At 42.3% G+C, this 24,279-nt stretch overlaps 2 protein-coding genes and 1 long non-coding RNA gene across 4 annotated transcripts; 2 read left to right on the top strand and 1 right to left on the bottom strand.

Moving 5' to 3' along the window:
* Positions 1-345: 345 nt before the first annotated feature.
* Positions 346-8,694, bottom strand: prpf39 (PRP39 pre-mRNA processing factor 39 homolog (yeast)). Of its 2 annotated transcripts, none has more exons than XM_070987013.1 (15): positions 8,557-8,694; positions 6,729-7,166; positions 5,581-5,774; positions 5,270-5,395; positions 4,862-4,980; positions 4,515-4,682; positions 4,181-4,361; positions 3,635-3,742; positions 3,364-3,528; positions 2,797-2,923; positions 2,382-2,650; positions 1,770-1,954; positions 1,589-1,672; positions 1,235-1,349; positions 346-1,017 (listed from the first exon to the last, which is right to left on the bottom strand). In XM_070987013.1, the coding sequence occupies exons 1-15, from the start codon at positions 8,567-8,569 to the stop codon at positions 928-930; spliced, it is 2,382 nt and encodes a 793-aa protein (XP_070843114.1). In that variant the 5' UTR covers positions 8,570-8,694; the 3' UTR covers positions 346-927. The 2 variants fall into 2 exon arrangements, with proteins under 2 accessions (XP_070843114.1, XP_070843115.1); XM_070987014.1 differs by having other exon boundaries at positions 350-1,017; positions 1,598-1,672.
* A 673-nt stretch (positions 8,695-9,367) lies between these two features.
* Positions 9,368-11,421, top strand: LOC139347889 (uncharacterized). The gene is made up of 3 exons (XR_011603355.1): positions 9,368-9,449; positions 10,520-10,647; positions 10,784-11,421. It is a non-coding gene; the product is annotated as an uncharacterized lncRNA (long non-coding RNA).
* Positions 11,422-13,468: 2,047 nt separating this feature from the next.
* On the top strand, positions 13,469-16,197 carry arf6a (ADP-ribosylation factor 6a). The gene is made up of 2 exons (XM_070987478.1): positions 13,469-13,657; positions 13,789-16,197. Exon 2 carries the CDS (start codon positions 14,434-14,436, stop codon positions 14,959-14,961), a length of 528 nt encoding a protein of 175 aa, XP_070843579.1. The 5' UTR covers positions 13,469-13,657; positions 13,789-14,433; the 3' UTR covers positions 14,962-16,197.
* Positions 16,198-24,279: the final 8,082 nt, after the last annotated feature.

Below are 24,279 nucleotides of genomic sequence, written 5' to 3'. Positions count from 1 at the left end.
CAACTGGGTTAGGGTAGGGCAGGCCCAGGTTTATGGGCCTGTTTATAAGCTGAACTATAGATTTTTTTTTTCTTCACGTGACTCACCGGTAAATATCAAACTGTCAGTTTTTTATATTTCACAATAGGGTTGGGGTTAGGGTTATTGAACCCTCTGTTCAATACAAGCTAAATATGTTACATCATGTATTAGTTGATCATTTGTACTTTATACTGAACATGGAAAAGAATATTTCTGTAAAAGCACACACTTGATTGAAGGATTTTTTGTGCAATGCCTCCAAACCGCTCATCAGATCTTTTGAGCCACTTCAAAATGAATATGGTGACAAAATAAACACAGGATACTTTAGGATATCAACCTCTTTATTATGAAATCAAGTCAAAATTAAAAAAAAGGAGGAACTCTTCATTTTCATTATGGAAACATAACCATGAAATATTAAAAATCTTTCATTTTGGGAAGAAGAAACACAACTCTGAGGTACATTAACGAATGCCTCCTTTATAAGTTCAAATCTTCAACACAAAGAAAGAGACCAAACTAAGTCATCCAATCTAAAAATTAATAAGCCTTTATCACACGGAAAAATAAATCTGCCTTCACAAATAACATGCATTAAAGAACCCTCCTAAAAGAATTAGCCAGTGTTGGAGATGAATGTAGCAATTAATGCTTTTTTTTTAACAACATGACTAATCAACATGACTGCCATGGAGGGCCAAGTGTATTATATTCCAAACAATGGCTACAAAGTGTAATCTAAGGGATTAGCGCACTTTAAACCACAAACAAGGAATAAATCAGCATCTGTGGTTGGATTGAAATCTCCATGACATCCTGTTGAGCAGTCCTGTTTGGGGATCTAGGCAGGTCAGAAAGGATGCTTTCCTCTGAGTCTCCATCTTCATGTCAGGATTTTGTACATCATGTTGGAGGAGGAGGGTAGTACTGGCTATATTGGCCATATTGATTGTACTGACCCCAGGAGTTTTGTCCCCATCCGCTGTATTGTTGCTAAGGAGGGAAAGAGTAAAAAGAAAGAAAGTTAATCTGATTACTGACATTTCCAACATTTCCAGGAGTTTAACTTTGATATATTTTTGTCAGCCTGTTTTGATTACTCAAAGATAGGCATAGTAAATGTCCATACATGCTTGGTGTGACATGAAGTGAAACTAAAATAGTAAATAAAATAATCTGTTGTGTTCAGCTGCTCAGATCTGAGACCCACCTGGTACCAGTTATAGTTGTATGCAGAGTTGTTGGCCTGCACGTCTGTCAGTGCATTTGCTGCAGCCGCAGAACCGTCATCCACGCGTTGTCTCTTGGCATCAGGTTCTTGAGAGCTGGAGATGAATAGTTTCAAGTTAGTAAAATCCATTGCTGGTTACATCATCATTGAGTTGAGTGTTGTGTGCTGTAATGCCTACATTATGTTAGTAACTTTTAAAGAGGAAATTTAGCTAGCATCAAACACACATTTGTGATACAATGAATAACTATATAACAATGTTTACTACTTGACAGGAAAGTTGCTCATGAAAATGATGTGTTGATGTGACCCAAGCCCTGTTCCACTATCCACCTGTCATACCCGTTCTCGGCTTTCCTCTTTGTGGGTTCGCTTTCTTTCTGTAGTTTCTGGTGTTCCTCATATGCAGCCACAAGCCTAAAAGATGTAAAAGAATGGCAATTATTCAACATCAAACATGACAGACTTATTAATGTTATTCCACTTCTGTTTCTAAAAGTAACAAAAAACTCACACATTGATGTCACTGCCAAAGTCTTCCAGGAACTCAACCTTGCGCTGGCAGAAGAGGACGCGGGATTCAAGGGGCATCGGGCTCTTCAGGGCTCGGTCGAAACAAGCCAAAATCTCAGCCTCGTTCTGCATCACGTCTCCATTGTATTCCAGCTCAAGCAGGTTTAGATAGAGTTTCGGATTTGTCTGATAAGCCACAAAGATATCAGGGCGTATGTCACAACTAGTGCAGTATAGTCACAGTGGAACGTGGTACAATTCATTTCTAATTACACACAGAAAGGCAAAATAAGTACAATTTATCAGTTGCAGCTTGTAAATCAAACGAAGTTGGCTCCTCTTCCCCAGATCATAGACACGTACCACCTGCAGCATTACATTCGTATCTACATACACAACACACGTTTATATGCAAGTTCCAAATAAAAGAAGAAAATAGTCAAATGTGATATGGTATCCAAACTGAATACCTGTCCATATTAGAGGTGTTCATGTGTTCGTAAATGAATAAATAAGCCACATAAATGAATTATTTTTACTGCTATGAGGGTATTACTAGTGCTTCCTAACTCTTCAAATTCTGTATGTCTGTCGGTCATCAACAAGCTCTCACCTCATCCTTTTCAATAGCATCCAGCAGCACCTTCTTGGCCTTGCTCAGACTTCTCAGCACCTTCATCTGCTGCCTGGCCAGCTTCATGGCATAGAACGACATCTCAGTAGCATTCTTCGCAGACTCCATGGCCTCCCTTAACAGGGCCTCCGCTTCCTCCATGTTACCATGGCGACGCTCAAGACTGACCCTCCGAAGGCGCACCATGGCCAGACCTGAGACCGATGCCTCTAGGGACTTCAGGATGCCACGAGCCTCTTCGACATTGCCTGGACAAAGAAAAGCAAAATACTGTCAGTATGGCAAAGTTTGGATCACTATATACATAGTGAGGTCATCTCATAACAGTTCCTCTAATAATCTCCTGGGGAACTTGACTATATTCAATTTGCATATTGGTTCTAGTGTCACTCACCTTGTTGCTCCTCAAATGCTGCCCACAGCAGGTGGATGGCTGGTTTCTTGGGCAGATGGATGGTACACGCTTTCTTGTAGACATGTCTGACACCGTCAATGCTGTAGCCCTCTAGATATTTTGCATACTTCAGAGTGAAAAAGAGAAAGCGAGTTGGAAGAAATGCAGGAGAGAATAGAGAAAAAGAAAAGAGGAGAAAGAGAAAGGCAAGAGAGACAACACATTTTAAACCTAAATTTTCAGTTGACAGAAACAGTGAATTTCTTCATTGACAAGATCGTTTTTAGAAATTTTCTGTGTAAACCCATCAGCACCTTCATGGAACCAATTAGATAAGTTTCTGTAAGGTAGTGGGAGACGAAGAAGATGCAACGTAGTAGTTGGCAAATGCTGCAGTCAAATCTTGTGTGGCAAGCTGGCCATCCCCTAATACAACAGATACAGTCACATATCAACGTTACACGCAAAGAGAGTGCAGGACGATTTACTGTGTCGATGTGATAACATCGTGGATGGGGAAGTGCAGGGAAGTAGCGGGAGTGAGAGAGAGGTCAAAGGTCACATTACCTTGGTCCAGAACTCTTCGTAGAGAGCGCAAGCGATGAGGCATCGCTCAAAAAGAACGACCACGCGCTCCGGAGTCCCATTTTCAATTTCAAAGTCCAGGTACTCCTTCCAGTTGTTCAGCTGGGTCTTCTCTAAGGCTTTGACGTGGAAGTATGGCCTCTTAATCTAAAAAGACATGAAGAAATGTTGTTTTATAATGTCAAAGAATATAGAAGAAAACACTGTATATTTCCAACAATTTACATAGATGTGGAGAAAAGAAGACACATACCCCTTCCTCGAAGGCCCAGCGCTTGCTGACTTCTTGTTCGTTGTGGTTGAACACTTCCTGTCGAGCCTCGATCACCTTGTGGCGCATATTTTCAATCTCTGTCACCCTCTACATAAAGACACACAAAACAGAAAAACACATGGTCAATGCCCTCTTGTAACCATTACCATATGACATTCTCCACTTCATGTCAAAACTGCTAGTCCTGCAGCCAAGGATTTACATCACCATGAGCTTGCCAGATATAAGAGGAGGAGGGAGGTATGTATGCACCCTGCATATCAGCCACTGGGTGCAGGTGCTGGGGTCAATGGGCCACGGTTGATCCTTTGATCCCTTTAGTTTTAGGGCGAGTCTCTGACTGGATGCCAGCTTGAATCCACCCTGGCATTCATTGGCTTGGCTGCTGACATAAAGACACCTCTTCAAACCTGAACAAAGCTTTCTTTCCATGTCATCATGGAGAACAGGCAGGCTCCTGCTAACCCCTGCAAGCAGTACTTTTGGAAATGTGTCTCTGCTGCAGATTTGGATGAGAGTTTTTACCTTAGCAGGATCCGAAAGATCCTCTGTACCAGGTGGTAGCTCCTCCTGTGCAACAGGCGTCTCTTCACCTTCGCAGACCATTGCGACGAGGCTGGCTTTAGAGAGCTCGAGCCTCAGCTGAACAAACTCCTCCTCTGACAAGAAGTGTTTGGGGTTGTTGTTCTGCACATGATCCTTGAAGCTGGACAGATTAAAAACAGCAAAACAATATTTAACTAAAAAAAAAATAAAAGGTTTCATATGTATGTTACATTTACTTTACTTTTGTCAACTACAGAGAAGTTGTATCTGGCATATAACTGAGGAGCTGATAGAACCAGACGCACTCTCCTACCTCTGGAAGTGCTGGGAATACAGCTGGGTTGGGATGCCCAAGATGCGGTCATAGATGGCGGTGACGTTGGCCAGCTTCTGCTGTTCTGTCTCCCAGTTAACGAAGGACTCCCACAGACGGTCAGAGCGAAAGTCTGTGCCTGCCGCAATCACTGCATGGTTGTACGCACTAAAGGTAGAAAAGATTGTGAATCTTATGCAACTTTTTGTAGCACCCATTAGCATAAATGATCAAATATTTGATTAAATTGAACCACGTACACAGAAGAAGATTTTAGCTGGAAACAGTTTATGCTGTTACAAATGCAGTTGTAGCAATAAATACTACAAAGAAAGAGTTTCACTCACGCTCGAATGCGTCCCTCAGTCTCTGGGTCACTTGGGTCTGAGTTCTCTTTAATGTAGGTCAAGTAGTGCAGCCACAAGTCCACACTGAGAGGGATAGCCTGCAAGCCTCTTCTGTACACCTTAGGAAACATCAAACATAAGCCGGTCAATGGCTGGAGCAATTTTACTTTATTCAGAAAATTGGCTCTCTCTTAGCCCTTCTACCTTAATGCAAAAACAGTTGCTGTACGCAGTCTCTAAGGGTTACACGGTCTTGAGTCAGTGTACTAATAAGATAAGGGGATACATGAAAGGGACATGGCCAGACAGCCCAGCTGTTGACCAGCCAAATATTTAGAAAGTAAAAGGTAGAAAACCAAGACAAAAAAAAGCAACAAATGTGTCTGTTCAAAGGGTATGGATATTTACCTCTTCTGCAACCTGTACATTGCCGTGCTTTTTCTCAATATCAGCATACTTCTTCCAGTAGCCATAGCAGTAAGGATAACGTAGAAAGAAAACATCAAATGCCTTTCTCACAGCTGTAAGGACATTCTGCAGAGGAAGAGGAAACAGCAAAAAGATTTCATGTCACTATTTCCCTTTATTATAATAATCCAGTTACTTTGAAGTTCAATGAGATCATGATGTAAATGTCTGACCTCCTTCAGTTCAGTTTTGGTAAAACCCTAACTGACCGTGTCTTCACATATCTGAATAATCTGCATGTTTTCTCTTACCTCTTGCTCCACATACTGTAGCAGGTAGACCCAACCATTGAAGTCATCTGGGTTCTCCTCACACCCATTAAAGAGTTTTTCAAACTCACTGGGCAGCTCTGGTTCTGGGGGAACTGTGGATTCTTCTGTTGTGTCTTTGGATGGTTCTTCCAGCTCCATGCCATCCTCCGCCACCTGTGGTACCTTAGTCTCATCTGGAATCATGAGGAGAGAAGATGTAAACGCATATAAAATTGTGTTAAGTAATTTTTTTTTAAAGAAATATATCACAGTCAAAGCATAACAAAAGCTATAACATGGTTTTAAGAGGAGACCTAAATATCTAAATGTCTCTCTCGCTCCTCTTCTTAGCGTGTGAATTAAGAATTTATTTCAAAACTTCAAACCAACTTCAAAGAGGTGGTGATGATTGTTGGAACAGTGAAAAAATGAACCGACAAGAATTCGGAGAGTTTTGTCTTTATCACATTTGAATTAAGTGTCTTTTATGTTGATAAAAATCCTTTCCATAATTTTGTCAAACGCTAATAATAACATTAACACAATGTGAGGCCTTCAGACTTTTAGTGGACGTACACTACTGGTCTGCAAACGTCCAGAGGGGTTACATTGCTGTCTGTTCCGTGTCTGCTGACTGCAAAGCTCTCACACAATACTGGACCAATTTCAAAAATTGTTGTCCCCATTAGCCACTGGGACACAAAAAAATTGGGGAAAATAGGGTATGTGGCTGGAATCTCTCCTGTTTGTTCAGGACATTGAAATCATCCAGGGCACATGGACCAGCACAAATTGGAATCTCTACAACATCACTTTCATTGATTGAAAACTAAATGTGGGTCAAGCGCATACGAGCAAATACTTCAAAAACATGGTATACGATGTTATTTCATATGTATATTTTGTAATGTGTAGTTATGTAGATCTTTTCAAAAACATGTTTATGTTGAAATACTATACGTATGTGTCTTATAGTAATGCATTGCCCACTCATGGACATCATGGTTCAAACTTATGCAGTTGCTTTTAGAGGAAATATTTGAATGTAATTTTGTTTGGTCAGTCAATGGTCAAGCAATGATTGTCTGTCTAGCTATGTCCCATCCTAAAGCTTAATTTAGATACACAGCAACAACTATTTTCATTACCTTGACTCTCATGCTGTACAGCAGCCTCTGGCTCTACACTCATTTCCTCGCCGTCTTGCTGAAACTCCCCAGGCTCTGTTTTGTGTTCTGATGGCTGTTCCGCCTCTTCTGTGGGCTGTGGTGGAAGTGGTGGCTGCTCCTCTTGAAAGAGCTGAGCACTGGCAAGCTGAAACTGCTCCACAGCCTTCTCCACAGATCCCAGCTCCGTGGAATTAATCTGCTGGTTTTGTTGCTGCTGCTGGCCCAGAGCATCCTGGGACCCATCTGAGTCCTCGGGCAAAATGTTGGTGAGTGGTCCTGCAGCAGTCTGGTCCGTGGACCAGTCACCAGCTTGGCCTAGAACAGGAAGGTCAGGAAGGAAGGCATCCCCATTGCTCTCCATGGCAGGGGACTCAGTGTCCAGCATTCCAGTAATGGTGTCGTCTGAGAGTTGTAGGCCTGTTGAAAAGTAGGTTGGATAATCACCAAAGCTGCAGTGATTGGTTGACATCAAAACCAATTTGCAAACCATTTTGATAATTGATCATTTTAAAGCTATCTTTCAAACAAAACTAACAAATATTCTCTGGTTTCAGCCTCTCAAAAATTAGGATTTTCTAATTGTCTTCCTCATATATGCAATTAAATTAATATATTTAGGTGTTGTTGCTCAGACAAAACGAGCTAATTTAATACATCACGGTGGGCTTGAGGAAACTGCAAATATCATTCTTTCACATGTTTAATGTTTTATAGACTAAACATTTGATTAAGCAAGAAGATTATTGCCAGATTGAAATCAATCAATAATGAAAAATATAAGTCTAGTGGAATAATTCTTTGGAACATTGTGTTAATATTAGACAGGAAAAGCTAATTATTTACAATACTGAGATCACAAGTGCTCTCACAATGAGCCAAAATTCACCACTTGGACTTAAATTACCATTACTCCATTGGGACGATCATCACCTCAGAACTTTCTAGAAAAGTGATGAACCGATTTCACAGTTTCCGAATTCACCGTCATCAAAGTGGTACGTTACCAATGCTGTGCCATATTTTCAGTAGCAGCAGATGAAAATTATATTTTCAAATGTGAACTTTAAGCTTACTAGCTTTACACTCAGACCGGTCACCCCGGTAGAAGCAGCAACTGGTGCGAAGGGACACTTCCTTGTTCAAACAAGAACACCACCGCCAGCTTTAGCTTAAACCCTTGTGTTAGCTACTAAAAATAAAGTATCCACGTGATGTGTTAACACAACGTGTGACTTGATAATTTAACAACGGTCAACTAACGTTAGCTACGTATTCCGTTAAAACATATCAAATAGCAGTTGCAATAGCGTTGTTTGTCGTTTGAAACTATGTTGCATTCGGTGGGTCGTTTCCATAGTCAAAGTTCAATCAGCATTTGGGCCTAGACGCCCATCTATTTGCCGAGCACTATCGCAGCGCCGAAGTGACCACAGGTTGACGTTAGCTTCATATTAGCGCTATTTTAGTAACGTAACGTTGAGTAAAATCTCAAATATGCGCATTTAAGAAGTTTGATACAAATTTCGGTTAACTGGGGCTATACGTTGTAATATCACCGGACAACCTTTGCATCTAATTCACCTTACGCTAACTAGAGCCATTACAACGTGCTAAGCATTTCCCTCCATCTCCAGTTGATAGTCGGTACCGGTGGCTACTCCACTTTAGCTAGCCGGCTAATGTTGGCAATCCCACAAGGTAACGTTAACGCTAGAAACGTTAGCTAGCGTTAGCTGGCTGCTGAAATGCCACACGTATGCCCACATTACTCCAAGTTCATGAATAAACATACGTTTTGTGACCTTACCAGTATCTTCCATGAAATGTTGGTCAACCTGAAGAACTTGTGAGTAGCTTTCGAAGTCACTCGGTCTAACCTACGACGGCGAGGCGCGCTTCGCCCACCATTCTTGGGTAAGAGCCGATAAAGGGTGAGCGCATGCTCAGTGCAGGTTGCGTGCATACATCCGTGTGTGCGTGTGAGCGCGTGTGTTCGTTTATAGCGTTGATATTTTGAAGCCCTTTTACACTTTTTGCCACATTTTTATGTGCTTTACACAACTGTCAAGTCACAGACTTATAGATGCAGGAAAACGAGTCGGGCCGCATGAATTTGATTAACTAAAGAACAAAAGAGGTTAAATTATTTAGCCTATAATATAGCAGTTAAAGTTAACTGTAGCCTCGGGCTTCAACGTGTAAAATATGGCGCTAACTAGCAGGTTTATGCGGTCTTACCCCAGGAAACACGTAACCATAACGTAAGCAGTATTAGCTAACCTTTTTGAATATATATATTTTTAAATATTTTAAGTTAGTTTAGGTGCTCTGACATGTTGTGGATATTAGCTAACAGCTACATGAGTTACGCTACCAATTTGTGTTTATGTCACAATAGTCAAAGTATTTTTTGACATCACTGTGTACATTTAACAGAAATTGAGTTCATATGTCCTAATTATTCTTACCCCTGTGTGTGTGTGTGTGTGTGTGTGTGTGTGTGTGTGTGTGTGTGTGTGTGTGTGTGTGTGTGTGTACAGAGGAGTGTAGGGGGAAAGGTCTGTGATTCTAAGGCGCATCACTGTTTACAATGAATCTTGAGGAGCCACATGAGAGCAAAAGATGTAGGAGACTGAGGTTTTGAATACGACCACACTACATCTGGAAGATGACCTGTGATGGACAGCACATCTGCTGCAGGTAGACATGGATGAACACTGTAACATATACAGTATCAAAAATATAAATCAGTGTTTTGTGGGAAATATTTATCCTATGTTCAGTCTGTATTTACTCATGGGTATTCAATAACATATTGATTACATTTAGTATACATTTACTATCATTATAATTACATATTTTCTGTATAATCATGTTAAAATGCATTTTATTTTTGGTGACTTTAAGTGACCTGCAGATTATAATGATAACAGAATGAGAGAAGTCTGAAAGTGTGAGTGTGCCTTCAAATATAATGATGTCAGGAACCAAGTGGAACAAGAATGTGTGTGTCCATTGCCATGAAGACATCAGTTAATGAGAATGGAATATGTTGGTTGATGAGAATGATATTAACTGTATATTCAGTTAATGAAAAGTCCAATAAATTTCTGAGCGTAGTGATGCATGGTGGAAAGCACTGATAGTTAAACAAAAACGCCTTGGTCAGCCAAAAAAGCAAATATTAATAGGAATGAACTTGGATTGAAGCTCCACATTAGCAGGAGTTAGAATAGGTATAAGTGACAGTATCTGTTCCTGATTCAGCTGTTCCCTGGACCAGTTTGGCTTATTGTGTACATTTTGGGAACACACAATAAACCTATCAGATTATCACATCAGACTCCTATGACGACTGCTAATTATTAGAGTGATATTATTGATGTTTAAGTCGACCTGAACCTGTCTAGCCCGGGCTTGGGTCCCTTTTCCCCACAGTTTCCACTTCATTCAGTCAGTCCCGGTGACCTACCAAGCCTAAATTTTCTAATCCAATACAAGTGCTCTTTTTATAGATCAGTTCAAAATGTGAGCAGAGCAGATGCTGCACTCTCTGTCCAGTGTGTCCACAGAACAGCTGGAGGAGCTGACTCGACTCTGCCTCATTGCATGTCTCTGCGTGTCTACATAGAACCACTTCACTTATGTGTGGCTCCTTTTTTCTTAGTTTCCCTCAGAAAACCAAAACCGTCCCGTTGCATATTGGTTGCATGTATGGTACATATGTTTTCGTCACTGATTTTGCTCTGCTCTGTTTAACTTAGCTGAAGCGAGGACTGGTGTAGGCTGGCCAGCAGACAGTAAGAGCTCTGTCTTTTGGCCTGGACCGGTGCTGGGTCATCTCCTAAATCTGCTGATGCAGCGCTGGAGTCTGTGGGAGACAACAGAAGAGCATGAGGTCAGTGAGGCTGGACGATTAGACACAAAACACACCTCTCATTTAAAACTGATTGTAAGCTTTCTGTGTTGGATCCTTTGATGCTGACTGACTGTTCAGTAGTGTCCTGATGTTTATTTTGTTTTTCTCTCCACAGGTTTTGTTGTGGAGTGTCCGTCCGAGGCCAGACTGAGTGTGACGACAAGGCTGACTGGTCCTGTGATGTGTGCTGCCAGTGATTTCCTGTATGTAGCGAATAAATTAAATTCTTGAATATAGACTGTAAAAATGGTGCATTCTCAACATGAGTGCAGACGTTTCTGTAGATTGTTTGTAAATTTTATTGAACTGGGACACATTTCCACAGAGGCTATCAGACAAACATATCGCAGATGTCTTCAGTGAAAACTTTGAGTCTGCTGGATTTCAATGTCTGTGGGTAAACACAGAGTTTGTGTTGTCTGTTGCATCAAACCACTGACCAACAAGAGCCAAACTAAAGAGTTGTGTAATGGTAATGCTTTGTTTATATGTGACAAACACACGTCTAACATTCATACATTCATCTCTTTTTCTGTCTTTTGTCACAGATGGTCCTGAAACTCCATTGGAAATGTGTGACTTCTTGTTAAAAATTGCTGTTAATTGTTAGTTCATCACAGGTTGACTGTGGGTAACTGTGACATCACTGTTTTGTTTCGAGTGCTATCTTTGGGCCAACTTGGACTATTTCAGGACATCTTTCAGCCCATGTACAGAAACCTCAGAGAGAGATAGGAAAATGAGTATTTTGAAGTGAGATCCTCACGTCCTTGTGAAGTGCTCTTCCACTGTAGCCAGTCTTTAACAACCTGCCTTTTATTATGTGTCTTCTGCTGTACATCTTCACAGGACAGTCCCAGCATTTCTGGACAGTCTTTTGCACTGATGCCAGAAAAGCCCTGACGTTTACATCTTTTGGTGGTCGATGTGGGAATAATAGGAATATGATAAAAATACAGGTCTAATCGGTTACTTTTAAAGTGAAATGGTAGCTTTGAGCTTTAAAGATCAGTGGACACTCCAGACCACACATGTATTTATTGAGATCTGTGTTTAAATAGATTATATGAACCACTTTACACTTTTTTGGCTTTTGCTGCAGTGGCCCAGTGTAATGTGTGAAACCAATGATTAACGATTAGGCTGTTAGATTTTAGAATCACTGTATTATAACAGTAATAAATTCTGATCGGTTTTACCAAAGTTCGTTACTATTGTTTGTTTGTGCTACTTTTTGTCTGTTTTGCTCTTCATATGGTAATAATAAGGTGCCTGAGCAGTGACTGAAGTAGTACTTGAAATGGCAGTCAGGTGTCTTGACCGAAAATGTGATCGGTGAAACAGAGGACGACGTCACTGGGAATTTGGATCTGGAATCTGGAATGGGAGGCTCAGTGCGCTTAGTTGGCTCTTTGTCACCCTGATAGACAGCGAGTGAATGAAGAGAAGGAATGAATGGATGGCTGAGCTGATGAAGCTGTATGTCAAAGCTGTATGAGGCCATATATTTGAAAAAAGAAAAAATATGTTTGCTGGGACTGAAATCTTAGTCTGAATGCAGGCTGAGATACTGGTTTTTATTCAGTTTCAGTAAGCAGGTGTCATGTGCTCTGCTTTCGACAATCAAACAGTGACCCTCCTCCTCACAGTGTCTACGTCACACTAATCATGGGAGACCGTGTTGAATGAATGATTAGACATGTCGGAAACACCCGACCGTAAACCCTTTCGTCGGGTCCTTAGGTCTCCTGAATCCTTACATCCGTTTCATGTGTACACGCCTATGTGCAATTCCTGTGGCAGGCGTAACATCAGAGGCAATTAAATGCACAATGAAAGCTCAAATGGCGTCAACAGAAGCTAATGAACCGGTCTGCGCTTCAGTTTTTTTGAAGCGCGCATGCGAAATGGCGCATAGTGCGTTTGGGTACAGTCGGAATTCTTAGAATTTCAATAAAGGGTGCGTTTGTATTTCATACCCATCGTGGTTTGTCTGTCTGGACCCTGCCTAGACGCTTATAGTGTTCAATTATTATAGGTTAATTAATTAATGCCTCTAAAAAATTTCGATTTATTAAATAATTTCATACAAATAAAAAAATAAGTATTTCAGTCTTAAACATCTTAAATTGTTAACTTATATTTCAATTATTGGCCTGCTGTTAGGTGCTGGTGGGAGCAAATGGCCATGCCGGTCAGCATTCCAGCTAATGCTTTGTGTGTGTTGGATCACATCGAATTTCAGGTGGCACACTTAAACATCTTCAAATAGCAACTAAGCAGTTATTGTTATTTAACAGCTAAAATTTTTGGTAATGCTGTCCCATCTTGGTAGCAAAGCCCCTGAAAACGTGGCTTTGCATCTCATCTGTAACATGAAACACTCATTTTGAAGAAAGGAAGCAAGAAGTTGTTGTTTTGGGGGTTTTGAATCTATATTTAACACTCGAACGGCTTCATCACGACTGTTTGTTGTGGATTAGGTGTGGGTTGATCCGATTTGATTGACAGTGACTCCCCCCAGTTGTCATTAGGTTTTGATTTAAATATTGCTAAACCCTGATTGGTGCACAGAAGTATGTGACATCACATCACATTTTTCAGGGGGTTGTTTTAAACAGAATAGCTATACTACAAATACTCACGATAAATATTACAATAAAATAATTTCACCCATAAAAATAGCTCAAACAATACAGTATAAGAACAAATAAACAGTAGAAAATAACTTTGCAGTGCCCAGATAGTGGGAATGTGTTTCGCGCGTCCAGATGTCGGAGCTCACGAGGGGTCCCTGAACGCCGCACTAGTGTGTGTGAGGAGTGTAGAGGAAGTGGCGGCTGATCTGGGTCCGCACCTTTTCCGGTAACACAGCACCGCCACCGCTGTGACTGAACGGCTGGAGGGAGAGAGGGAGGAAGAGAGCCAGAGAGCGGCAAGAGCGGGGAGAAACGGCCCGGGGACTGGGGGATGATTGCCGCAGACGGAGGTATTTATCCCGCTCTCTCTGTCCTTTGTTTTTGTTTTGCTTTTCTGTCTGCAGAGAGAATATTTTTTCGGATCCAAAGTTGTCCTCTGTACTAACACCCCTCCCTTCTCTGGACCGCTCTTGTGTCACAGGGGGAAGAGAAGAAAGTCGGGCGAATCAATGACCTTTTGAGCGCTCTTCGTCTGGATGTCCCGGCGCAGAAACGGAACGGAGAGTTCGCCTTTCGGTGTGTTTTACCAAGAACTGCGCTTTGAAATCCATCGACTGGAATTGGCTAAGGGCAAGTGTGAACAGCCGGCAGCCAAGGAGGAAGTGGGAACCCCGGGCTTGGACAGGGCCTGAGTCATATAGTCGGCTTTTTGTGGGGGGTGAAAAAAACCTAAAGAAATAAAATAAATACTCTGGAACAAGTCCAGCTCAAGTGAGAGATTTCTGATGTGTGGATTTTGACGGAAGTCTGAAACAAGGGGATGTAATTTTTTCTTCTTACATCGGAGGGCAGTGGATCATGAAAATATATCCCCACCCAATTCTGCGAGGGCTCCACGCACACCGCTCCCTCTGAACGCTCAGGTCCTGCGTTCTGTCATCCATCTGTCCCCACTGGAAAGCCTTTTGAATATTGACCCTCGTGTCAGCCCACCGCTGCCATCACGTGGAGGGCTCTCGGCACACACTGTCAACTAACTTCTCAGTTGTATTGAATACAACTTGTTTGCTCTCATGAGAGAAGCCTTGTTTTTCTTCTAGCAAAGTATTTATGCACTGCAAACAAGATGGGAAAAGTGCTCGCAAAGATTTTTGGCAACAAGGAGATGAGAATATTGATGCTTGGACTTGATGCTGCTGGTAAAACTACCATCTTGTACAAGTTGAAGCTGGGACAGTCGGTCACTACCATCCCCACTGTTGGATTCAACGTGGAGACCGTCACCTATAAGAATGTGAAGTTCAACGTGTGGGACGTGGGGGGCCAGGACAAGATCAGGCCGCTTTGGAGACATTACTACACCGGCACCCAGGGGCTCATTTTCGTGGTGGACTGTGCCGACAGGGACAGGATCGATGAGGCGAGGCAGGAGCTCCACCGAATCATCAACGACCGGGAGATGAAGGACACCATCATCCTGGTCTTCGCCAACAAACAAGACCTGCCAGATGCCATGAAGCCCCACGAGATCCAGGAGAAGCTAGGCCTGACCCGGATCAGAGATAGGAATTGGTACGTTCAGCCCTCGTGTGCGACAACAGGGGATGGACTATACGAGGGCCTGACCTGGCTTACCTCAAATTACAAATCTTAATGTTTCTCCCTTCACCAGCCTGGAGACTCGGAGGCAAGAAAAAGTAGCTGAGAATGAAAACATGAGTTTAAAAAAAAATGCAATCTGAAGCAATTAATACCATGACCTCTCTGCTGAGTATATATGTCAAAGAGAGTAGCAATTATATTTTGTTTTATGTTTCTTTTTGATAATGATGACTTCACTATAACCCCAGATTTCATTTAAACAAAAGACAAATTGTTTTTTTGGCTGGCTTTCGTTTTAGTAGTTTGCTTTGGTTCACGTTCTGTATAATCAGTACTGTTTAAATATACGATAAGCTTACTTTTGAGCTCTTGGTGCAAATTCTTTTGTTTTCCTCCTCCTTTGTTTCGTTGTATGATTTCTTTTCGGGGACTTTGGGACACGCTCTTTACGGTTTCGCCCCCTGCTCAGCTCTCGTTCAGTATTCTCATGACCCAGCTACGGATCCAAAGGATGGGAACGTCCAGAAAACTGTTGCCTACATCAGCATATCACTTTCATGGCTCAAACTGCCTCTCATTTGTAAGAATGTGTCTTGTGGACTTGTTAGGACCTCAAAAAGAGGCAACTGTTTTCCTAATTGATTGTACTGGGATGATTGAAGAAGTGTGTTCGTACTTATTTCCTGTGCAGTGATTACATCCATCATGTCTGCTGTGGCGGTTTGTTTGGAAGACACTATGTGGACGCTGGATATTCACACACACACACACACACACACACACACTGTGATATGGATATATACTTTTGTTGTTTCAGGATCTGAATCTGTTACCACCAGTCTTATTGTCACTTCTTCTGTTCCTCCCAGAGCTTCCATCACTGTCAGGTGTTTGTAGTTTGAGCTGCCTTAGGAGGGACCCAGGTTACAGGTGCCCCAAAATCACTTACACTCGACTGCCGAGTTTACACTTTAGGAGGGAGGTGGGAGGGCGCTGGGGGTTACCAGCTGGCTGGCTGTGCACATTTAGATTTTCTGTGACTGACTTTTGGACCCCAGCAAGTGTTTCAAACAGTCCCAACCCCCCACCAGCTCCAGCATAGGTGCTTCAGTCACTGCAACCCTCCTCTTCTTTTTCTTTTTGACCCATCGTCATCCTCTTCTTGTACTCTCTAAGCTCCTGCAGACACACACCAACCTTCTGTTAATAGATCATGGATACTGCTCTGTTTTATTTTTGTTCCCCTTTTTTCTCCTATGCTGATGAAATAATAAAAAAAATATATCCAGATCAGTACGGACGTGACGCCTTTTCAATACGCGGCTGCTGTCTTCGGAGGAGTAGCGAAAGTAACGTTTCTCTTCTGAAAATGTTGAGCTGCTCAAAGAGGAAGTGAGAGTTTAGGGCGTTAGAATGGCTGAAAGAGGGACCAGTCAGAGCGAACTGTGAAGTGAAGTGAGCCTCAGCCGGTTTCCTTTCTGCGCTCGCATGTGTGAGTCACCGGCTGTGAATAAGTGATGAGATCTCTGGTTTCAGTGTAGTGATTGTCAGGTAAACCTCTGCTTTGCTGAAGGTCTCATACCATCAGTTTGTCCGTCAGGGAACTGACTCCGCCAATTCTGACATTTTCAAACACGGAAAGCAAATTTAAAGAGGCAAAAGTCAACAAGCCTAAACTTTTAACGACACTAAAAAAACAGGATACTCGCTGCTCTATTGGCAACGGGGAACTCTCACGTTTGTCTGTTTAAACAAGGCTTCAAAGTAAAGTAAATTAGGACGCTTTCATAAGCAGGAAGTGACACATTTCTTACCAACCAAGATTTACACTGTCATCATAATAAAGAGCGGACTGTGGTGAAAATGTGTTCATGAGCAGAGTGGATAACTGAACACTGGATGAGCACAGTGTCTTGTGTAACTGCTGAGGTTAGGGTGACAGCCTCTGCAAAGGTCCCTGCCAGCCTGGCGTGCCGTATGTGACGTATGTGAGTCGCCTCAGGCACAGGCTTGAGATACAGTTTTGAGGCCGCTCATTTTTGTTTCATGTGTTTCCAAGCCATAAGGAGGAGGAAAATAGCTGTGTGCATTTGGTCAGCTTCCCCTCTACACATGCACCGAAAGAGGCGGGTGAGAATTGTGGGGAGTGATATGGTCGTGTGAAGTCAGGAAACGCTAGACGGAAGAGAAGAGTTGTCATGGTAATTGGTGGTTTAGGAGTCTGTAGGTGAGAGAAAACAGCAACAGTGTGTCAGGTTGAACTCTGAAGACAGAAAACATCTGATTCCAGTGTTTTGTCCGTCTCTGAAGCTCATTTGCTGAACAGTAGCACGCTCCAATTTCCTGAAAAGATGACATGTTGAAGGTTTTCAGCTCTTTTCCTAATATGTTCCTGTAGCAAAGTCCAGGAGAGTCCCAGTCCAGGAATTCCTGTGCAGGAATGCTTGCTCTCCGTCTCTGTATTTGCTCTCTTTGACCGTGTGTTGTTTGTTCTTTAGCTGCTGATTTGGAGTTTGACCTGTTGCTGTGTTGAAAGCAGTGCCGTGCATGTGACATACCAGCATGAAGGACAGGGACGAGCAGTTAAACGAGAGATAGACGCATGAAAGCTGCAGCCTGGTACCTCTCCTGAAACCGCCGTCACTTTCCGCTTTTGTTTTGGGAATCAGGCCACTCACAGGAGTTTCCTGCATTGCGTGCTGTCATAATGAAAGCACTTTATTTGAACAGTTGAGGGCAGTGCCTCTGCAGCATCGAGTCCGATCTTGTTTTTGCTCATGATTTTTCCGTTTGTGGCGTCCATTGTAGATGTGGAAATTCCAAAGTGAAATCTAGAAACACTCGTCTTCTCTCAGGAGAGGAAATGTGGAAGGGAGAGCCACTTGAAACGGCTCCTGATATTACATCAGCGCTGAGCCGGTGAATCATGCTGCACATGTCAGAGGCCTTTTGTACAGCTGTCACTGCACTCAGCAGCAGATGCACTGCACACACCGGCTGGTGTCAAAGGCTGTCAGGCTCACCTGTGGCCCCTCAGCCAAAGGGCACGATGCGAGAGTTTGCATTGTCGCTCTTTCTTAAGCAGCTAGAATTTGGAGATTCAGCTGTGGTTTTGTCAAGAAAAAACAGCCTCAGAGTAGAGCTGCCGACGTAGAAGTTGCAGACCGTCATTCTGTCCTCGACTTGTGGTCATACGCGACGCAGTTAGCCTGCAACCTCCCTAGCACAGTCATCATCATCAACAGTCACATCAGGACTTCAGTGTGATTCACTACGAATGTGTTTCCTGCAAACAGCCCCTCAGTGAAAGCTGCTACGGAAGTGTTGGATTTGAATGAAAGCCTGAGCAGACCTGCTTCATTTTCGCTCAGGTTTAGCCCCAGAGCTCTGCCATTGTATGTGGCTGGGTGGGGGTGGACCAGACTATTGTACGCCTTTTCGGAGGGGGTGGTTTCAAACAATACTTTGAAATGGGGCTCATTGGTAGTTCCCCTGTCATTTGTTTACTCAGGCGTTCCTCTTTGATTTTAATCTCCCTGCAGTTCTTCATTCAGCAAATCAGGAAATGCACAGACAATGTGCATTTCATCTCATCCGACTCAGTTGCTCAAGAGCTCATAGTTTAAAAGCCATTAACATTTGCTTTCTAGGAAACATTCGTCTGTTTGCCCGGTGCGGAGCCAGCTGATGTGTGTCATGCCTGTGTAAATCTTGGCTGACTATAATCAGTCTATGCACTGTAAAATGTACTGATTGTGTTCATGTTAATTACAGCCACAAATGAAACAGACACATACGCCAACACTCATATAGTGAGATCTAGAGTTGAAGGGACACCTCAGACGGTTGCTGTCTGTCTCAACCCACAGTTGTTTCCATAGAGCACTCAGAGTTTCAGCCTCAAGCTTTTTCTCATCATGTTTGTACAAATGTGTACATGTGCTTCGATGTTTGGTTGGCCGGTGTAGATACAGTATGTACAGGATCTGTGGAATGAAAAGTGAACGGAGGGAGAAGCTCTGATAACATTTAGAAAACATAGCTGCAGCTCATGGACCACCGACAGTGAAGTCCAGTCACGAGCATGTAAACTACAGTTGTATTTCACAACTGAATGTTTGGAAAATGTGCTTGTTCCCTTCCTGGTGGAGAGTTACATGATAAGATCTCATCTGTTTATTAAATGTGAAACTACAGCACAAAGACTAAAATCAGGTAGCGTGGCTCTGTCTTAAGGTAGCAAAACTTGCTAACCAGCACCTCTAAAGCTCACTAATTAACATTTTTTAACTCACTCTGTATGATAATTTATATATTGTCATATAATCACACACACACACACACACACAGACACACACACACAGACACACAGACACACACACACAAACATTGTGTTTTTATCACTTGCGGGGACATTACATAGACTTACATTCATTTCCTGGAGCCTTTTTGTCCCCACAACGTGATAAATACCAAGTCACATATATATATATATATATATATATATATATATATGTGTGTGTGTGTGTGTGTGTGTGTGTGTGTGTGTGTGTGTGTATACATATATCAAACAGGTCTACCTTGTTTGTTGGCTACCTGTTTCCCAGCTTCCTTTAATCCCCTCCTGTAAAGAAGTTCCTGTGTGTTCCTCAAACACACCCCTCCATCTTATATCTCTATCTAACAAATTCTTGTTCTGCTCATCAAGGATAAGATGCACCCTTGGATTGCTTTTGTTTTGCACCTTTTTCAAAATCTGTTGACTGAATGATTTTATGCAGTGTTGTCTTCACAGGCATTTCCTGTCCAGCTGCTAGAGACATACACAAAGGGACTTTAGGACCGGCTGGATGGGCTGCAGCTACAAGTCTTAGTGTATCATGGGGCCTGTTTAAACAGAGTCATAAAAGCAGCATGCGGAGTGACACTCAGCTTCCACGCACTTTTAAGCTCCTCAGAATCTGTCACACATTGCGTTTCCCTCCACCTTGGACAATGTGCTAATGATTATAGGGAGCCCGAGGCCTGTGTTTGCATTTGGCAGAGGAGCTGTGCAGTGGGAGGGATGTGTGCAACGATTGGGGCTCACAGATATAATTAATGGTGGCTGAGAAGTGAAAGTATTGCTTTTTCATATCTTTCAGAAAAAGCCTGATTTTAACAGAACCTATTTGACAACCAGGTCTGGTGCACATGTTTTCATCTACAGTTTCATTGATGAGGTTGTGTTCAAGATTAGTAAACCGATCTCTAGCATAGTTAACTAAATATGTGAGCAGGGAGTGATAAGTGAAAATTATGTCTTGTCTTCAGCAGATAAAAACAATGTGAGATAAAAAACAGGAAGCTGCATGATTTTCTTTTTTTTTCTCTATAGATAAAGGCCTGAGCTGATGTGTAAATGTTGGCTTGTGACAGGAAGTGACATATGCTGCAACCTTCCTGTGTGACACATGGCACGCCACAGCAACAGATGGACTCATTGAGATATAAAACGATTAACAGCGTAGTAGTGAGAAGTACAACAGCCGTGCCTGCCTGGGCGCTACAAGAGGGTTAAAGTATTGTTATTCTGAAGAAAATTATGTGTCTGTTAAACAGCACTGTAATTATCTGGACTGACTTTCTGCTGTGAAACCGAGACACAGTGCAGTGCTGTCAATATAAGTTTAGCTCAGAGGAGCAGAACCAGCATCATTTATGTCTCTGTTACTGCTACCTCATGTGGAGCCGTGATAAAACAATCAACTAGTGTCACTATGCCTTAACACATTCTTGAAAAGCTGTGGTGATAACAACCTGTTGAAGTCAGGTCAAGGGCTGCCACTCACACATTGTGTAATTATTAATAGGTCCGCTGTGGAATACAGCCAGGCTGGACAGGGAAGCCAATTACTCGAAATGTCGCTCACTCTCTGGTGCCTGTTGGCAACCTCCCACTTACACAAACACAGAAATAGAGTCACCAATACAACTTTCATCCCTAAATAACACACAACACCAAATCCAAAAATAACCCACCACACACAGCCTTCCCCACCGGCTCTTATTAATGACCCGTCTGAGGAGCCATCTGCTTTCATGTAGCAGCTCCCAGCACAGCTCACGCCGGCAGCTGTGTGTGTAGCCTATGTGCTCGGGTCCATACGTGTGCATGTATGGCAGCTTGTTGGCAGGTGCTCCATGGAGCTCAGTGATTTGTGAAAGGACATCTCAGCTCACTAGTCAGTGTTTAAGCTGAGCTGCAGTTGTGCTATTAAAAAACCTCAGGATACACAAGCAGTTTCACATCCCACACTGGGACAATGTTTCCTATTTCCGTGAAGATGACAGTTTGTAGGTGTTCCACGGTACTTTTGGAATTAGATTATAATAACAGGTCTCCTCGCAAGTGTTGCATTTATTCAGCTCTCTCTTTTTTTGTATATCATGATGGAACATAACTGATAATTCATTCAAATTGAGATTATGGAATACATAAAGTGTATTGCCTAACCAAGCGAACACAAAGTGAAGCTTGTCACGTGTGCAGCAGCTTCATTTGGTCCATTTCTGACTGATTTGGTTCAGTCCTTTCTATGAAGCCCTCAAATGACTTCCTCTTCTCCCGCCTCTCACATGATCTCACATCATCTTTTCTAGTCTTGCTCAATGATGTGCTAAATCTAAAATCACCATTATGTGCAATCAAACTGCCCCCAGATCAGCACACATTTCAAAACATTTGAAATACACTGCATATGGCTCTGTGTGACTGTGTCTGTTAACGCTATTATCTACAGTTTATACAATCAACCGCCATAGTTAGTGATGCCATTCATTTTCAGTGTTTTGCAACAAACCTGTTTGTGTATGCAATTAGTCTTCCCTGTAGGGAGCCAAAAATCACTAGCGGAGCCTGTTGTGTCCCAGTGCCCACAGAGAATGGGAATATGCTGAGCCATCTGCAGTATCGTGCCTGCTCTGTGTAGTCTGCCTCCTCATCAAGTCGAGGGAGTATGGTGTCTCTCACACACTCAGACACACGCCCAGCAGGCATGTGTGCACTCGTGCATCACAGGTAGGACACTGCCTTTTTGTTGCAAGCAAGCCTTCACGCACTCACACAAGTAAAACACTGCTGCATACATATAAGAGATCCTATCATGATTTGGATTAAAGTGATTTAATCACTCTTGCTGCTCTGTTTGGTTGCATTACATCCAGAAGTCTGAGGTTCTGCTTCAGCAGCCCATCTAAGATTTAACTACAGACAAGGGGCAACGGGGTTGCTGAATTGCAAGAATACCTTTTCTTTGTTTGCTCTTGTCTCTATGGCAACATTGACAAAGACTCGGTGGCAGATGGCTGTAGCACATCTAAGTGGTTTAAATTCACTGTCATCCTTTCCTTACCATTTTTCTACAAAAAACCATGTTTCCGTCTTTTAAATCAGCATCTGTTAAGTCCAGATTGAGGCCAGTTGGCCCTGAGGTGTCTGTACGTCACTTGTACACTGACGTTCTGGTTATAAATCATAGAAACGATTCAGAAGCTATCCAGAAGTCACATTCACCATGAACCCAAGACCCATGCCGTACAACGGGCTTGTAAGCCAAAAGCATTAGTGGTATCATGCAGTTATGAGTATATAGCCTGTGAGAGTTTTCTAATCTATTCATCTCGTCTGTCTTTAATAGTGTGATTTATTCCAGTGTCCCTAACCATTTAGTTATTCAGGATGTTTCCATTTTGTTGTTGTATATATTATCATTTGTGAATATGTGGCCATATCTGTGTATATCAAGAGATCCGCTGTTATTTATAGCATCTAAGTATAGAGTTACTAACAGTGGCTACTCTTTCTACCACATTTTGCTTGACTTGAAATACAGCATGCCGAAAGTTGCATAATGATAGCAGAGGTAATGCATTCCACATGTTCACAATTAGGCATACAATCTGATCTGTGATTTGCTCCCCAAATATGGTTTCAAGATGACTTGTGTGATGCAACACTGTTGTTAACTACTACACACTTCAAAGTAGACTAAAAATTCCTCTCCAGTTTGGCTGCTAAGACCCTTCATGTTCATGCCGGTGACATAAATGTCAAAGCAAGCACCGTAAATGGAGATTTTAAATTGTTTCATGCTTCGGACTCACAGAGTTAAACTACCGCGTGGCATTTGTGTGTCAATACTGTATATTTTGTGAACTCTGAATACAAATACTACTCAGCAGCAGCAGCAGCAGGACATGTAAGCCAGCCAAGACCTCACGCTGTGTTTTAACTCATGAGGATTTGTCTGGCTGACGAGGCCACCGTAGAGCAAAGTGGCCGTCAATCACAACTGCCTTGTCCATTTGTTTTTTAATTACTCACGTCAGTTTCTCTTAAATCAGTTTAATTGCAAGAGGATCTCGGTGACAGAACTGATGACATCATGGAAAGATGATATGAATGATTTTCTTGCCTATTTGCAGAAGTGGGCTGGTTCTGTCAGCGGAAAAATGGTTCATGAACAGAAAGTCAGCTCTGTAATGACAAAAATCTGACCTGCTGAGTTTCCTTGAGTAGGTTGATGAATCCCACCCACTGTTCTGTTGCTGAAAGTCTCTTCAGGGGATTAATGAAGCACTACATTGAATATTTTGTATCAGATGCAGTTCATTACCTAACATAGGGTGGCTTTTATCCATTCAGAGCATTGTTTACATTGTTAATTCCTGGTCAGACAAGACTTAGTCAATAATCCCCACAGCACAAACGTTATTATTATTGCCATAAACCACGTAGATTAAAGGGAAACAGGGAGGATTCATCCTGCGTGGTGGAGGCCAGACATATTTTCCAGTTTAATGCTGAAATTCAGCCAAACAAGGACAGCGACAGCCAGAGAGGAGAGACAGAGCAGAGGAAAGAGGCAGAAAATGGAAGGCATGGAGGAACAGAGAGATTGAGAGAGAGACACAGCGAGGAGGGTGTGACCTTAATCTCAGAGTGGAAAAGAAAGAGAGTCACATTCACTGAAACACACACACACACACACACACACACACACACACACACACACACACACACACACACGCACACACATCTGGTCCATCCAGTTTCTGCTTTGTATCTCATAAGAAAAGTATGTTGGAGGTTAACTTCTGATACACACAGTGAACACGTACCATTGTAAACCCTGAAGAGGTATACAATGATTGATTAATTACTTTGCAACCACAGTGAACCGTGTGGACAATGTGTAAAACAACAATGAAAACAGAATGCTATGGCCAAAAAACATTTCAGTACAAAGACAATATATTTAATTTTCTACCTCATCAACTTCATTGGTTTTTGTAAACATATGTTCATTCTGATTTTAATGCCAGCAAC

The sequence above is a fragment of the Chaetodon trifascialis genome, chromosome 19 (genome assembly GCF_039877785.1).
Source record: "Chaetodon trifascialis isolate fChaTrf1 chromosome 19, fChaTrf1.hap1, whole genome shotgun sequence".
NCBI classification, from domain to species: domain Eukaryota; kingdom Metazoa; phylum Chordata; class Actinopteri; order Chaetodontiformes; family Chaetodontidae; genus Chaetodon; species Chaetodon trifascialis.
The sequence above is the reverse complement of the archived record's forward strand: the minus strand, read 5'-3'. Positions and strand labels throughout refer to the sequence as shown.

Bases quoted from the DNA above. Each gene is read 5' to 3' on its own strand.
- prpf39 (XM_070987013.1), bottom strand. The intron at 4,362-4,514 runs GTAGGAGAGTGC...TAATCTGTCCAG, and splicing joins TATTCCCAGCACTTCCAGAG to CTTCAAGGATCATGTGCAGA. The intron at 1,955-2,381 runs GTGAGAGCTTGT...GTGGCTTATCAG, and splicing joins ATGCTATTGAAAAGGATGAG to ACAAATCCGAAACTCTATCT.
- arf6a (XM_070987478.1), top strand. From the start codon at position 14,434: ATGGGAAAAGTGCTCGCAAAGATTTTTGGCAACAAGGAGATGAGAATA.